We start from the raw sequence: 17,062 nt of genomic DNA, 5'->3' as shown, positions 1-17,062 counted from the left end.
GTCAAAGGCCCCTAGATTAATGAGATTCCAATTACAATCTCCAATCATCGATTAAAGAAACTCCTTTCTAACTAACATAGGGAGCAAACTTCATGATCCCTATTTAGTTCGGAGGATCCTTATGCAAAAGACAAAACTTTGATGAAGTTCACAATGATGATAACTAACAAATTGGTCTCAACTACGACGACCACAAATACTTAATCCATGAGAACATTGATAGACCAATAAATGATCAACCTTATATACAAGGTACGTGAAGAAACTCATGTGAAAAAGGATAAAGTACAAGTGATATATGTCATGGTTAAGAATGTCAAATGTTTTTGAAGATTTCTATTGGAAAAGTTGTAAAAATTGTCTAAGCAAAACTCTAGTTAGGAAACTTTTGTGACTCACCTCTCTTTCTTGAGAGAATACTTAGTCTACTTTCCACAATATTTCTTTCTAGAAAACTTTTATGCACCACGCAACTAGCAATTTTGGTGGTCCCAATAACAACTTATGTCATCCATCGTCAAAAGCCCAAAGATTGTTACATTATTGCATCCTCACACCTCCTCACCGAAAAGGGAATCATCCACTACTAAAGCTCGATGAGATGTCATAGAGAAGGCAACGCTCTAACGAGGAGCACAACGAGGAGGATTGTTAACTTGATCTGCAAATACGAGAAGAAATAATGAAACAAGTTGTATGGTGATAAAACAAGCAAGTAAAGGAGTAAGCTTTTCACAAAGGCGACTTGGCGAAATCTCAAAGAAACAAGAAGAGACAAACTTGAAGGAAAGTTGTCACCTAACTTGATGACCATTACTTCACAAATGATGCACTTTAGAAAGGATCATACAAGCTTGAAGATCTCGGTGACAAACAAATATCGAGGACATGGAATGCCACTTTAAAGATGCACTACTGATGTTACATTTGAGTATATATGTACTCTTCCTTAGCTCATATTTTATCCCTAAGTTAGGTTTTGTTAGACAAGGTTCTAACTAGTTACATCAAACATTAACATTAATAAAATTCCTCTTTTTTACATATGATAACATTATGTGTTTTACAATCACTACTCGAGGAAATCCAAGTAGAAATGAGCATTCGAATATGTGACTACTCAATAAATTTGAGCATGAACATCTGGATACGTGATTACTCGGTAAATTCAAACATGAGGGTCTAAATATGTGACTACTCAATAAATTCGAGCATAAAAGTCTGAATATGTGATGACTCGCTAAATTCGAGCATGAGCATCCAAATATGTGACTACTTAGTAAATAAAAACATGAGCGTCTAGATATATGACTAGTTGGTATAACTGAGCATCCAAATATGTGACTAATTAGTAAATTCGAACATGAATGTCTAAAAATGTTATTAACACAAGAATAATTTAAGCGTCCAAAAACATGACTACCTTGGTAAATCTGAAAATTCAAAATAAAATATAAGGTATGTCAAACCGTGTCCAGAAAATATTATAATTGTGGATAACTCAGCATGAGCTAAAAATAACATATAAACTTGTTCGTTTAATAATTTGATTCATATGTAATAGTTATTAACTTTTGAGTTTAGGGAACTTATGAACCTACCCGACCTATATTTAGAATATTAATATTATTTGCTAGACCCTAAAAGGGTCCAACAAGCAAAAGACTCAAGAGTGAGATCCATATATTAACCTCTTTAAAATAAGAGAAAGATAATATTCATAAGATATATAATATTATATATCTCATAAAAACATGACCCATTAATAATATTTATTTGTTATTCATATGCCTAAAAGGGCTATGAATATAGGCTATCATATAAGATCCGCAAAAAATAAAAATATTTTTCTATTATATATTATATTGTCTGGTCTTAAATAACTAATTATGGTGTGTAATAGTGTGTAGGAAGTATTAAGAAAGTGAATAAAAATTAATTTATGTTAGTTTTTATATTAATTTTCGAAAATGTTTGAAAGAATGGTTAAGTATCTTTGTTTGCAATACGCTGTCAATGTATGGAACCTTGGTCTAGTGGTCAGTGTGTATTTGCTTTCCTAGCTTTTATTTTTATCAACTTATATGTGGAGATAGAAATTGATGGTTGAAAGGCCTTTTGGTTATTTTGTATTTAATGTCTTCCATAGTTTTGGTTCCTTTGTCTTTGCATGGTTCAGAGAAAGAAAGCTTTGTTTTTCTTGTCACAGGAATTTGGTAGAGGGTATGTGTGTATTATTTTCCTTTGTTTTTTTTGGTCTTATTACTTCTTATTCTCTCTTTGCATGGTGCATTTTTTGGTTGGTAGTGAATAAAGGGTCATTGGCCAAGACTTTTGGGTCTCTTTTGAGAGGGGCTTTTTTGTCTCGTTGTAAACTTCAGATAGCCACTATAGGGGCATCTTTTTTACTCTTTAAAACACTTTGCACCATGTAATTTTGGTTACTCTCAGAAAGGACCATTAACTTTGATCATAAGTGAGTTCTAAGTGAGAAGCTGAGGGTTTAGAGAGGCACTTGTTGAAGGAACGTGAAAACTAAGGGAGGGGTGTGGACTTTGTTGTTGTTAGTGAAGAGAAAGCTTTTCAAAACTTTTTGCAACTAAAGAAGCCTTGGGAAATTTTTCTGGAAACTTGAGGTAAGGGGATTAGCCTTGTACAAAATGTAAAGATGCAAGATGTTGTCAACTCTGACTTTTGCTTACTATTTTGCTCATAACTCCTTTTACAAAATTTCAAATGATATGATTCCTTTTTTATTGGAAACTAGACTCAAAGAGCTTCAATTTTACTACTTATACACATTCTTTTGACCTCAAGAAGGGTCTCAATTATATATATATCATGAGTATTTCAAAGCTTGTGGTAGATGTGAAAGTGTACATGTTTTGGTTTCCTTGTGGTGTTTCATGTTTGAATGTACATATTGTGTTTCTTTTTTATATTTGAAACTCTTCATGTTATGTTTTTATGGCTTACATGTGGGGTACATTCATACACTCTAAATCTAGAGTGTTTGATGTGTGTTAGGGTGAGTTTTCTCTTCCTTTAGTGGAAGAGATGAGTGAGTAAATGAGAGTGTGAGAAGGGTGGTGATGGTTGTGAGCTTATGAGTTTTGGGGTATATGTTTGATCTCTGTTTTACAGAGAATATAGTGGTGGTTGTGCATAGAGTTACTAAAGAAGACTGGGTGGAAACCTCATGAAGTTGAGACCAAATAGCCATGAAAGAAGGAGAAAAAGAACCCAAGAGGAAGAAGTGAGTGTTCCCACGCGTTCTAGCAACCTTTTTGACCCTTCTCTGAGTGGTAGAACGTCTCTAGACTATCAAGGAACACTTCCCCTTCGTGTTTGCGAACTTAAAAAGTCAGATCTGTCAAAACAACGAAGTTGGCGCTCAGCATTAGAATTCTAGCGCTCAACGCCCTATTCTTTAGAAACCAGGCACCTGACGCCCTAAAAAGGGGGCCAGAGCCTGACAAGTAACGCTTAGTGTTGGAAAAGTGACACTCAGCGCCCTGCTCTCTTGAATTGGACGATCAACAGCCAGAAGGGGCACCAAGGCGCTCCCTACACCTTTTTTTATTTTCCCTGATTTAATTGAGACCCTTCCTGAGGTCAAAAGAATGTCAATGAGTAGTAAAATTGAAGCTCTTTGAGTCTAGTTTCCAATAAAGAAGGAATCATATCATTTGAAATTTTGTACAAGGAATTATGAGCAAAATAGTAAGCAAAGGTCAGAGTTGATAGCATCTTGCATCTTTACGTTTTTCCCCAATTTTTTTGAGACCCTTCCCGAGGTAAAAAAACTTACATATAAGTAGTCAAATAAAATTTCTTTGAGTCCAGTTTCCAATAGAAAAGGAATCATCTCATTTGGAATTTTGTACAAGGAGTTATGAGCACAATAGTAAGCAAAGGTTACAGTTGACAACATTCTATTTTACAAGAGTACTTTGGCTTTAACGCAAAAGATGATAGTTTCTCTTCCTTTTAGTGGAAGAGAAGGATGAATGAGTAGGAAATCAAAAGAAAAGAGAAAAGAAAAGAAAAAAGAAGAGAAAGGAGCTGGTAGAGGATTAGTTGCATGTATGTGCATGAATTGGTATAAAAGTGAGAATATGTATGAATTTGTGATTGAGCATGGTTATTTTTGTTTGGCCTACGCTTTTGATTGGTGTATACATATTATTGAGAATATGTATGAGTTTGTGTTGTGAAGGTAAACTATGGTATTTACTCGTAATTTCGCCAGACGTGTGAGCATATCGATACGATGATAAGATTCAGTCTCGTGTGAGACATAGATTCGGGTGTCCCCTTTCCTTTTGCACGAGGAAATAAAAGGGTGGATGTCTCGTCCAATGACTTCGACTCGTGTTGAGTATAGTGCACCGGTACGCGTAGTATCGGTATTTTTACTCGTTAGTTCTTGAGGAGTTGGGGAGATATGTATGAAGTTACGATGGAAAACGACTCGAATCGCCTGTTATTGAGAACATGTTATGACGACAAAAATACAAGGAAATGACATTGGTTTATGAAAGGCCTGATTGTGATGTTATGTTTTTGCGTGGATATATGATGTTATGGTTTGTTATAGTCTGTGTATAATATGTTTTACTATGTTATATATATGATTGTTTCTGGTTGTTCATCCTTGAATGTTGTAGTTGTGGCTCCACATGCAATGATTGTACTTGTATAAGAGTAGATGATATTGTAGATGATGATGGATTGGAATAGCTCGACGAGAGAGATCGGAAATAAAACTTGTTGAGTTTTTTTTGTTATTATTTTCATATTTCACATGTGTTTGATCTTAGTTTTTTTTAAAAAAAATTAAGTAAGATTTGGTTTGTTGTAATATATGGATATAAGATATGTTTATGAATTGTTTCCGCATTTTTAATCTTCAAATAAAATAAAAAAAATTGATGAGAACTTGTTATACATTTTAAATATTAATCTTTTATAAGTAGCGTCCTATTAAGGGCATTACATATCACATGAAGCAAATTTTATCACATAATTACTTTTACTCATAAATACTCACTCCCAAAATATTTTAATGTCTTGAGTGTTGGAAACTATTTTTAGGTGGACTTCTCTCTCGTGGTGTTTCGATGTTCAATCACACATCAACAATTAAGTTAACCCATCTCGAAGATTACTTAATCAAATCCATTAAGAACTCCTAAGGAACGTATTTCTCAACTTATTTTTATTAGTTTGTTGTTCTATCATCAAATCCTAGATAGTAGATAGGTGAAGTGTAATAGGTACATCCATAAAAATTTCAAATATGACATTGAGGTTGGGTTTGTTTGGAGTGATATATTAAAGCAAAGGAAAGAAAAAGGAGGAACGAGACTTGTTTAGATAAACTCATTTGGAGGGATTAGCACAAATATATTTTAGGTGGTGAGCTTTCTGGAATCCTTCCACGAGTGAAGAGATTAGAAGATAAAACTAAATCATCTAATACTTAATTCCAATAATAACTTTTTGCTTTTTCACTGTCCAAGTCATATTTTCAGCTCCATGTTTAATATATTTTTGTCAATTTTAATTTCTTTTCATGATAACTCACATTTCATAATAATAATAATAATAATAGTAATTATATTTTTATTTAAACTAATCACTCATCCACAGTTTGTTTGAACTTAATTTCTACCAATTCTTATTTTATTTTAATATAATTTTATCATTTGGAATTTTTTATTTTAAATAATAGTTTATTTTATTTTAAATAATAATTCACATTTCATTTTAACATAATTCACACTTATTAAACTTTTATGGATAAAATGTAATCCTCTATTTTTAACATTTAAAATAGTTTTTATTCTATCAAACTCATCACATTATTTACAAACTTTCATAAATTTTTGTCTTAAATCCCTTCATTGCTTACCATATTTTCCATAATACAAATAATTCTACTTCCATCACTTTTTCTCTCAAATCCACTCAAATTAAAAACAAACACATCCAAACTATGCTATACATACTATTTTCAAAAATAAATTATTACGCAAGCTCAGTGAGTTGCGGATATTTGGCATTTCAACCTGTAGAATTGTAAAATAAAGGGTGACAGACAACTTTGTGAAAACTACAATGAAAGACAATGTTTATTTGATCCATCTCCCCAGTTTAGAAATCCAAGTCTCAACAGAGATAAAAAAAATTAAAAAAAAATACATAAAAATAAAAAAAAAACTTCCAAATCCAATGTTTTAAAGTTTTAAATAGAATGTGGTATGTAATCTTTTCTATGAACGTGATTTTTCCCTGGTGTTTGGTTGTAAATCTTGTATGTGACCGTTCACTTCTTGAACGTTGATGTTCAATTCAACCGAAAAGTATAAAGTAAAAAAAGAGCTGCGTACATTGTGATTTTGTGTTAGATTGGGAAGTGTTAGAACTCATACATAGTATTTTACATAAATAAATACATTGCTTTACGCAACAAATAACCTAATTTACAAAGAATGGAAAGGGCCTTAGAAGGCAACATGATATTAGGAAAATGAGAACAAAAATAGTAAAAACAAGATTTACACCATTGGACATGTCCCACCAGCAAACTGTGTTGTGTCGTGTGCATGAATCAAAATTTGTGCAATCCCTTAAGAGTGAATGAGTCATGAGACTCAAACATTCCAAGACCCAGTTTTGTTTTGGGAAATCATGGTTGCTGAGTGCTGATCTCTACTCCTCCAGCTACTCTGAGATTCATTGAAGAAACTTGAACTATCTTGGCTCCCAAAAGCCATCCTTCTAAACATTCTGATCTGTGCAGATTGCTGTGCAGAATCAAACACCGAACTCTGCCCCGGTTTCATTCCATTATTCAGATCCGTAAACTCGTCTAAGGAATCTAAAGCTCTCACCACCTGCCAACCACCAATGCACACTCAGCATCTTCAAAATCACAACAAATATACATCTTCATGCTCACCTGCATTGCATGCTCTATACACACGATAAACTTACCTGACTCATCCGTGGCCTCTTCACCGACGAGTGGCGTACGCAGGCTGCAGCAGCCTCGATCATCCTGAACATTTCATTTCTGTCGTAGTTCTTTCCCAGTCTTGGATCCACCAAGATTTCAAAGTCCTCCTTCTCAAGTGCTTCACTCAACAAAGGCCGAGCCTAGAAACAAGTTTCTTAATTATTAAAATGAACAGTTTATAGGTATTCCATTAATCCATTCCCTTGTCCTGTTTTCTTTTATAATCTTTACAGAATGCATGTGATTTAAAATAAGGTAAGCACAAGTTCCTCTAATAATTCATCACTGCACAAAGAAAACAAGGAAAAATTGAGCTCGCTTGGTTTGCTCTGTTCACATTTTCAGGTTTATGTTTTCATTGATAATTGTAAAATTTTTACTATGGTTTCGTTTTACTTCTGGTTTTCAGAAATTTCAAACGATGGAACCAGAAATTTTAAAAAAGCTATGCATAATAATAATCAAAAGAATAACGTGACTCACCCATTCAACCAGACTCTCATCACCGATTGGTTGAGATGCATCTACAGGCTTCCTACCCGTAATTAACTCCAAAAGCACAACACCGTAGGAATATACATCAGACTTTTCCGTTAGTTTCCCACTTGTTGCATATTCTGGTGCCATGTACCTGTCAATTCAGACCATTATTCCTCTCAGGTATGTAAACTCACAATAGGAACACTTCATACTTCACCAATATCCAAAACACTCTAAAAGATTTCTATGCCATAAACAGCCTTAAAACAAAGGTATAATAGATCAAAGATCAATAAATAATATCCACACAAAATACAGTCCGAGAGAGAAAAAAAAATACTATGAAAACGTTTCCATTGGAATTTAAATTTCGTCAGATAAGAAATGCAGATAGTCAAACTACATAGTAAAATTTAATGGCTAATAATAAGAAAGGATTTCAATAATAAACGCTAAATTATGTGACTTGAGCAACAATATAACCTACCCAAAGGTTCCCATTACTCGTGTTGTCACATGTGTATTTGAATCTAATGCCAGTTTTGCAAGCCCAAAGTCCGAAACCTGATGATCAAAATGTCACAATAAAGAAAATAGTCTGAGATGCTGATGCAGCACAAGCTGAAATTTAAGTGTGAATCAATTTACTTAAATGAGTTCATCAAAAAATTTCAAAATGTACTCTCCCATCAGATGTACAGGTTAAAAAAGCTTACTCGAGCTTCATAGTTGAGATCAAGAAGGATGTTTGATGACTTAATATCTCGATGAATAATGCGTGGATGACCTGATAAATTAATTAAATTGAATTAAGGAGGTTAAACAATTTATTATGCTACGAAAATCAGAAAGATAAAGGGGAAAGCACATAAGTAATTATGAATGTGCAATCAACAATAATGCAACCATGTCTGATGCTAGCATCTTAAGTGGTTGCAAAATTTCTAAAGAACTCAATGTCCTTATTTTAAAATCAATACTCCAAGCATCTAAGGAGCATGTAGTACCATGGAAACACCTTGTCTTCAACGGATGATAACTGTATACATGGGAATACTGAAAAAAAGAAGAAACTTACAGTCTTCATGCAGGTAAGCTATTCCTCGAGCTGCACCAGCAGCAACCTTGATTCTGGTAGGCCAATCCAGAACTGGTCTATTTTCGACTGAAAAAATGAATAAATTTACTGGTCAAGTTTTAGATCAAATTTTAGGTGAACTACAGACAACATGATGATGGGAACTTACTCAACAACCTAATTGGATTATAAATTCAGGTGCAACCACAATGATGATAATAATAATAAATTCAAGGAAAAACAACATATTACGTGTTTCTACTACCACAGTAAATAGATAGATGTATTATCCAATATTTTTTAATATTTTTAAGTTCGCTACTAAACAAATAAAAAATAATATAAAAAAAAGGATTTAAATAGTTTGTCATCACATAAATAAATGATACTTATTTCATAGCCCATCAAAAGGGATAACAAACATATACACTCCACAAGGCATGGAAAAACCGTATCATTGCCACATACTTGTGCAACAGGACCGACATGGTGACACCTGTATGAGACAACCTGTGTTTGACCTTAACTACATATCCTACAGAAGTGGGCTGTATCCATATTTTTTTGTCATGGAGGGATGCAGCATAGATATGACATGGAAATTTAAAAAAAAAAAAAAGTAGCATTGGTCTGTTTTAAATTTTTCAACAAATTTCAAAAATAAAAAACATACGTAAGGTAGGGGTGCTAACTAAGGTCAATGTAGTAAATAATTTGTTAGAAATATTATATCTTTTATCTTTATCTTTTATCTTTCGGTTAGTTTGTTATTATTTCTTATTTGTATTTTGGGCTTAGCCCATATTTCTTCTATTATAAATAGAGAACCCTATGTGTGTTTAACACAAGGGAGATTAATTCAAATATAGTAGTTTTTCACTATATTTAACATGGTATTTAACATGGTATCAGAGCAGGTTTTTTGATCTCTTCCAGTGGTCTTTGCCTGCCGGCGGCCGGCCGTCATGGCCGCCGGTAGCCCCTAAAAATTTCATAAGATTCATTTTCTCTTCTTCTTAAATCTCAGCACCCAGAATCAAAGAGACAAGTCTCCTGGGAACCACTGTCTCCTTTGAACCAGTCGCCGCCTTCTCACCGGCCACCGTCACAGTTTTGACCGGTGACCAGTGGATCTGGACCGTATCTTCAAGCACGACCTAACCCTAGCGGTCGTCGTCTTTGTCTCGTTTGCATGCGATGTCATGCGCCTCCACTCTCCGGAAGTAGATCTTGAACGCATGTTCATCACGCGCCGCCTTCTCGGCGTCGGTATCAAACCGCGCCGCTGCCAGTGGTCTCATCGAACCTCCCTTTCTCTGTTCAGACCTTCCAGAGCAGCCATTGCTGCCATCGATGTCTGTCTTCTTCTCGCCGCATGCTTCCGCATCTTCGGACCTCCTTCTTCTTTCTGCGTTTTTTTGTGCTTCCTCTCTGTTGTAGAGGGTTTCGCCTCTGTATTGCTGTTCTTGCCTTGTTCTTCCTTTCTTATTGTATTTGCCGCACAGATCTGCTGCGTTTATTGCCTCCTTCTCCACTGCTCTCCTTCATCCACTTCTGAAGTTGAAGTGTTTATTGCCTCCTTCTCTACTGCTCTCCTTCATCCACTTCTGAAGTTGAAGTGTTTATTGCCTCCTTCTCTACTGCTCTCCTTCATCCACTTCTGAAGTTGAAGTGTTTATTGTCTCCTTCTCCGCTGCTCTCCTTCATCCACTTCTGAAGTTGAAGTGTTTATTGCCTCCTTCTCCGCTGTTCTCCTTCATCCACTTTTGAAGTTGAAGTGTTTATTGCCTCCTTCTCTACTGCTCTCCTTCATCCACTTCTAAAGTTGAAGTGTTTATTGCCTCCTTCTCTACTGCTCTCCTTCATCCACTTCTGAAGTTGAAGTGTTTATTGCCTCCTTCTCTACTGCTCTCCTGTATCCACTTCTGAAGTTGAAGTGTTTATTGCCTCCTTCTCCGCTGCTCTCCTTCATCCACTTTTGAAGTTGAAGTGTTTATTTCCTCCTTCTCCGCTGCTCTCCTCATCCACTTTTGAAGTTGAAGTTTCACAAGCTGTTGTTGGTTCATTGACATGTGATAACCCATCTCTGTTTGCCTCACACTCTTGAAGACAAATCATTTAGTTCAAAACCAAGTTCAATTATTTCAAACTTGGTTCATACAATTTGTATGCTCCAGCTTGAGAGAGAGTGTTAGAAATATTATATCTTTTATCTTTATCTTTTATCTTTCAGTTAGTTTGTTATTATTTCTTATTTGTATTTTGGGCTTAGCCCATATTTCTTCTATTATAAATAGAGAACCCTATGTGTGTTTAACACAAGGGAGATTAATCCCATAAATAATTTTCACTATATTTAACATAATTGAACATGGTCTATTTGGATGAGTTCATTTAGGTAATATTTTGAAACATGTCAACAGAAATGATGTTCCATGTTTTATGGAAGGGGCTTACAAAATAGCCGATATTGTACATATGACATATATCTAGATATTGCTAATATTGAAATTCATTTATAATATTATAATCAAAGAACCTTTTTTCCTTAAATAGTGAACTATGTGTGTGCTGTCTATGTCATACAAATTTAAGAAACAACTCTAATTTTTCACACCTTATTTTCTACACCCCTCTCTAAAAATGGGTGTCAAACTCTCATCTAACCGTGCAATCAATATGTATTTATCTTACCATGGAGATGGTAATGAAGAGTATTGTTGGGAACATAGTCATATACAAGCAATCTCTGATGTTCAGATATACAGTAACCAACCAAGGAAACCAGATGACGATGATGCACACGGCTGATTATCTCAACTTCTGCCCTGAATTCACGTTCCCCTTGCCCACCACCTATTTTGAGCTGTTTCACAGCTACTTCTCTTCCATCTACGAGTAAACCTTTATAGACACAACCAAATCCACCTTCTCCCAGCAAATTTTGTGCCGAAAATCCATCTGTAGCTTGGATAAGTTCTTCATACGTGAACCATGATCTCGAGCTACTTACTCCACCTGCTTCTGATGGAGAATACACAAAATCACTACCAGATCCACTACCTGCTACAAAGTTGGCTGGAGACTGTGGCCTCAAGAATAAGGTACCTAGAAGAGAATACCAATGATTTAATACATAACATTGTAGCCCAATTAAGATGTTACTACAAACAAATACAACTCTATGGTGTCATGCCATTTAAACATAATGCAACTACGATTCCAAAAATTTTCAGAACAAAGTCCAACAACAAACATACTGCTTAATTTATCTTGATCACTTAAAAGAAATAATGTAGAAACCAAAGTTGCACCGCCAGCAAGGAAGTTTGAACCAATAAAAGGCTTCAAACTTCCAAAACTGTCAGTCTGTAGTCACAAACCAATTCTAGCATCTTGCAACTGAGTTTAGGGTTCAATTAATGAAAAATAAAGACATTGTTAATGTCATTGATTTGAATACCAGTTCTTGGTCATATAGCTAAAGATGCATTTACACCTTTATAAACTAAAACCACCCATTTTCAAGTATCAATTTGTCGCATTTCCCGAAGATGGCAAGCCATAGTGTAATACGTAAATGAACTCAATATTAAATTAAGAGAAATTGGTATTAAGTGGTAATGAAAATTGATACATTGACATCGAACTTCTGGGTTTGAGTCTATGATGAATATTTTAAGAACCAGAATTGTGGGACTTCTCTAATTCATAAATGAAGTATCCAGGAACCAGAATCCATTATATCTGGATCATCTAATTCGAGTATAAGGCTCTAGGAAATATCGACAAATCCTTTCGTATTTATCTTAATAAAAAATTATCAACGTTAACAACAAACAACATGCAAGAACCAACAAGATTATATTCCCTAAGCCCTAATAGTTGCCAATACATAATGCAATACCTGAATTGTGGGATGAGGTAAATGGAGAAGGAGCAGCATAACCACCTCTTGATCCTTTTTCCTTCTTCTTCTTCTTCTGTACAAACCACACGGCCATAACAAGAAAACTGAGGACGATAAAACCAACTACAATTCCAATGGCGACGGATCCTCCAGCACTTAACCCACCTGAATGTGAAGGCGTGTTGTTTGTAGCTATATCGTTAGAACCATCATTAGTTGGTCTAGCAGTGGGTTTCTCAGTTGGAAGAGACGGCAGTGGTACCGGTGGACCCCCAACGGCTGTTTCATTGGTTGGGGGGTCAGGCAAAGAAGCTGGAGGTGAAGATCCTGAAGGGACTGAAGGAGTTGATGGCAATGTGGATGGAGGGGGAACATCAGAAGAAGGAGGCTTAGGAGGAGATTGAGAAACTGATGGAGGAGGTGCATGTGAAGGAGTAGTTTTGGGAGGACTTTCTTTCTGTGGAGGAGTACCAGTGGATGGTGGCCTTGGAACATTGGCAGGAGGAGGAGGAGATGGTGAAATTGGTTGAGAAGGAGGGGGAATTGTAGCGGGAGGAGATTGGGGAGGAGGGGAAACAGTTGGTGAAGATGGTGGAGACAAAACTGGAGGGGAAGGTGGAAGCTCAGCTGGAGGAGGGGCAGTGGTGGTGGCTGGTGGTGAGGGGGGAGATGTTACAACTGGTAGCGTTGGAGATGCTGGTGGTAATGGCGGTGGAGAATCTGGTGGTGAAGGAGGGGGCAGAGTTGGTGGTGGTGGAGAAGATGGTGGAGGAGAGAGTGAAATGGAAGGAGGAGGGGTTACAGGCACTGCCTGAGGAGGTGAAGGAGGTGGAGCTGAAGGGTCAGAGGGAGATGAAGGAGCAGGGGAATTGGGTGTTTGATTGGGCTGGGAAGAATTGAGAGATGATGGGGGGTTGGAGGAATTGGTTGGAGAAGATGAAGAAGGTGGTGGTGATAAAATACCACCAAGAACAGGAGGCACTGCAGCAGGGGAAGCATTTGGAGAAGGGTTGGTTGAAGCCATCACTGCACAAATCTTCCCTCAAAAGCAAAATGTACTAGTTGAACACTTCCATCACCATTCCTCTGATACTTTCTCAAACCACCATCACTCCAAATTCCTATGCTTTCCAGAAACAAACTCGACACAGCACCCCAGATCAAGCATCAACAAAAAATTTCAATTTTCAGATCAACCCTTCTACAAGCAATGCTCGAATTTCTTCAGAGAAAAAAAAAACACAACCACCATGACCCAATCCTTTAAAAAAAACACTTAACTTTGGCAAAGAGCAAAAAGTCAATACCCACAAACAACTTTCAAGAAAGCTAATACTTTAGTGAGGTACAACAGCTGACAAAAAGCAAATTCACAGTGGGGAAAAAGAAGTCCAGCTCGAGAAACAAAACCTTTTCGCAAATCAAGGAGCATCTTCCAACATTATGACCCAGGTTGGTCACTGGTCTAACCCACTTGAGAGAGCAAAATACAGCATACCCAGATCTCCAAAAATCACCAATGAGCTAAAAATGCAACCTTCAGCGATATCTGAAGAGAGGGTGTTCGAAAATTTCATGTACAGTTGGCCATGGGCAAGAAACGGAAGGTTCAGAACTTCATACGAAAAAGCTGATTTTGTGGAATATGAGAATAGTGGAACACAGAAACAGACACAGCACACCCCACAATTAGTGCAAAGGAGAACGTGGAGACGACTTTCAGAATAGGCTCCGTTTCACACACTCTCTATGTCACTCCTTCACTCACCTCACATGCACTGCTGATGGGAAAAGGTCGTGTCCCAATTGAAAATTCAGAAAAAGCAATCATTAAACCATATGATTTTATTTTGAATTACTTTTTTGAATTCGAGGGACCAAAGTGCTTCTGATGTTGTATGCTGTCACTTTATTTTTTGAAGGGAAATCCCACCACCACTAGCACATTGAAATGGTCAAATTTATTAGACCTATGACAAAATTTGACATTCCCTTTTTATTTTAATAAGTTTCTTTTTATGATTTACATTTTAATAAACTTTAAACAATAATAAAATATGTTAGAAAGTGCTAATAGCATTTTTTTTTCCTTTATTCAATCATTAGTTTTATCGTTTCAAGAAGTATAAGCATTCTGTCATTAGCAAAATTCATCAAAAAGTATAAAATAATTTGATACAAATAAAAGATAAAACTAGCAAATTTTGTGACTTTTAATCAACTTTAGATTGTGTTAGAACTTGTAACCTCTTCTCTTATTACCATATATTATAATGTTTCATTTAACATTTGTAAGTTTTTGTTTTCAGTATTTTGTAAGATTCTTTACTATTTTGGTGAAGACATTTAATCCCTCTTGTGCTTAGATTTTTTCACTATGTTGGTTCTGAGGAATAATACTTCTTGTCATCACCACAAAACACCATCTCCCTTTTGATGGCTTAAAAAATTCAAAGTGTCTCAAAAAGTTTTTATCTATAATCATAAACTAATCAGTAGATAAATTTATTCGTAATTATAAAATCCCCTTTCAGTACTATTGTAGCTTTTTCATTAAGATTTCTCATCGAAAAATAATTAAAATGAATTACAATGACCAGCTGTTTCCTATAAAAGAATGATGATTAGAATTTATTATATATAGTTGGAGAGTAGTGGCATGGAATGTTGCAGTTATTGGCTGTTATTGAGTTATGGTTGGCTTTAAATATTAAATATAAACTATAATAAGTGAAGAAGCAAAGCAAAATATTATAAAAAAATCTGTGTTAAAATATATTTTCCCTGTGTGGTGGTTGTTGGTTGGATCACAAGGTCATCATTTCTATGAAAAATAAATTAATTAATTAATAAATAAACTGCAAGAAGGGAAATACTCTTGACAAAACACAAAATTCTTCAAAGCTAAGTTTACAGTTTGTTGAGCTAAAATATTGTAAAAAGATGGCTAATTAGACTTAGAAGCTCTTTTGCCAACTTTTCAAAATGTCTAAAGAGAAAATAAAGGAAATAAAACTATTATTACTTAAAAAAAAACTTATTTATATTCTGTGGTAGAGTTTGTTATTGTTCTTTTTTGCTTTATTCATAAGATTTCAACGATTTATGCCTTATATAAATAAATTGTACCAATTTCATTTTAATCGCAGAATTTTTAATATAATGTGAGTAATAATTAATTGTCCCTGGTGAATGTGCATGGAGTTGTTTTCTTTAAAACAATTAAATGGACAGTGAAAATATTGAGAAGTATTAAAATATTCATTTTAAGAAAGAAAGAAAGTTTGCATGAACAATGAAATAGTTTTCATCGAGTAAAATGTTGCACATGGAAAAGACATTCCTACGTGCTTAAATTAGTTGATAGCTTTTTTTTATTAAAACGTTTGACTTCTAGTTCATTAAAGTGTAGTTTGTAAAATCCTTGTTTTGTTGTGTAAATTTCTTTTATTTACAAAGTATAATTATTTTGCTATTTAATTGCTTGCTATTGTCATTGGTTGAGTTTAAATAATAGTGTTACAATTATATATTTTTTCACGTAATTCGTCAAAAAGATTCATAGAATGTCGCCTATAAGAAACATTAGAAGTTTAAATAAATTAATAATTTGTGCACATGAAATAATGTTTTGTGAAACTTTAAATACTGAACATGAAGCTCAATAAAAATAAAGTAGGTAAAAATTAAATTAATTAATTAAAATTCAATTATTTGATTAGGTATTGATCAGGTTAAATCAATTAAATAATTGTGTAGTGTAAATGGATAATAAGATTTTTTTTATTAGTGATATAGATATTAGTTGGATTATATAATTTTTTTCTTGTGGGCAAAAGACACACCCAGTCCATTTTGGGCTACACCACCACTACCTGAAGATTGATCCATTTAAAAATTATCCAAAAGGATTAGAAAAGAGAAGGAATCTTCACTGTTAAATTAAAATTAGGATAAGAATATTGTAATAATGAATAAGTATAGGAATAAAACATCAATAATATTTTAGTGAATATTTTTTATTTAATATTAAAAATTAAATGTAATACCATGGAAAAGTAACTTCTAGTAGTAGATAAATAGCATACAGAAACGAGGTAAGGAATGATATCAGTGAAAAGTTTAGAGAAGAGACATATAGAATATTTTATATGTCAAACTTATTTACATCAACTTAATACATTGTTTAACACATCTATTAAACATAAATAAATTAAAATAATGATAATGATAAGTCGATCGACGCTAAATTTTTATTATTCTACATTCATTTTGATACTATTTTCACTATCTTTTACTCTTTCTTTACTTTCTTTTCTTTAAATATAAAATTTAATTATTATTAAGACCATATTATCTCTATAAAAATTGTCAAACGGTGTCAAACCTTCACTCCTGAAAAACTGTATGAGATGATATTTATTATTTGATGTATCCGAAGAAAATGTTTTAGAAACATATAAGATAATATCATATGATATTAGAAGCATCTCGAAGTGAGATTTTGGAGATAATTTTGGAAACGTCAGTGACTATATATATAAGACAATCTTTGACACTTCTAAGATGA

General features: G+C 34.4%; 1 protein-coding gene across 1 annotated transcript; it reads right to left on the bottom strand.

Moving 5' to 3' along the window:
• Positions 1–6,376: 6,376 nt before the first annotated feature.
• On the bottom strand, positions 6,377–14,297 carry LOC148199253 (proline-rich receptor-like protein kinase PERK8). Its single transcript, XM_088113394.1, has 8 exons — positions 12,490–14,297; positions 11,277–11,690; positions 8,583–8,669; positions 8,221–8,291; positions 7,992–8,068; positions 7,508–7,655; positions 7,003–7,164; positions 6,377–6,902 (listed from the first exon to the last, which is right to left on the bottom strand). The coding sequence occupies exons 1-8, from the start codon at positions 13,514–13,516 to the stop codon at positions 6,660–6,662; spliced, it is 2,229 nt and encodes a 742-aa protein (XP_087969520.1). The 5' UTR covers positions 13,517–14,297; the 3' UTR covers positions 6,377–6,659.
• Between the last annotated feature and the right edge of the window lie 2,765 nt (positions 14,298–17,062).

Source organism: Vigna umbellata, chromosome 4 (assembly GCF_029865625.1).
Source record: "Vigna umbellata cultivar VRB3 chromosome 4, Vumbellata_1.0, whole genome shotgun sequence".
Lineage (NCBI taxonomy): Eukaryota > Viridiplantae > Streptophyta > Magnoliopsida > Fabales > Fabaceae > Vigna > Vigna umbellata.
Note: the sequence above shows the minus strand (reverse complement) of the source record. Positions and strands in the feature narration are given on the sequence as shown.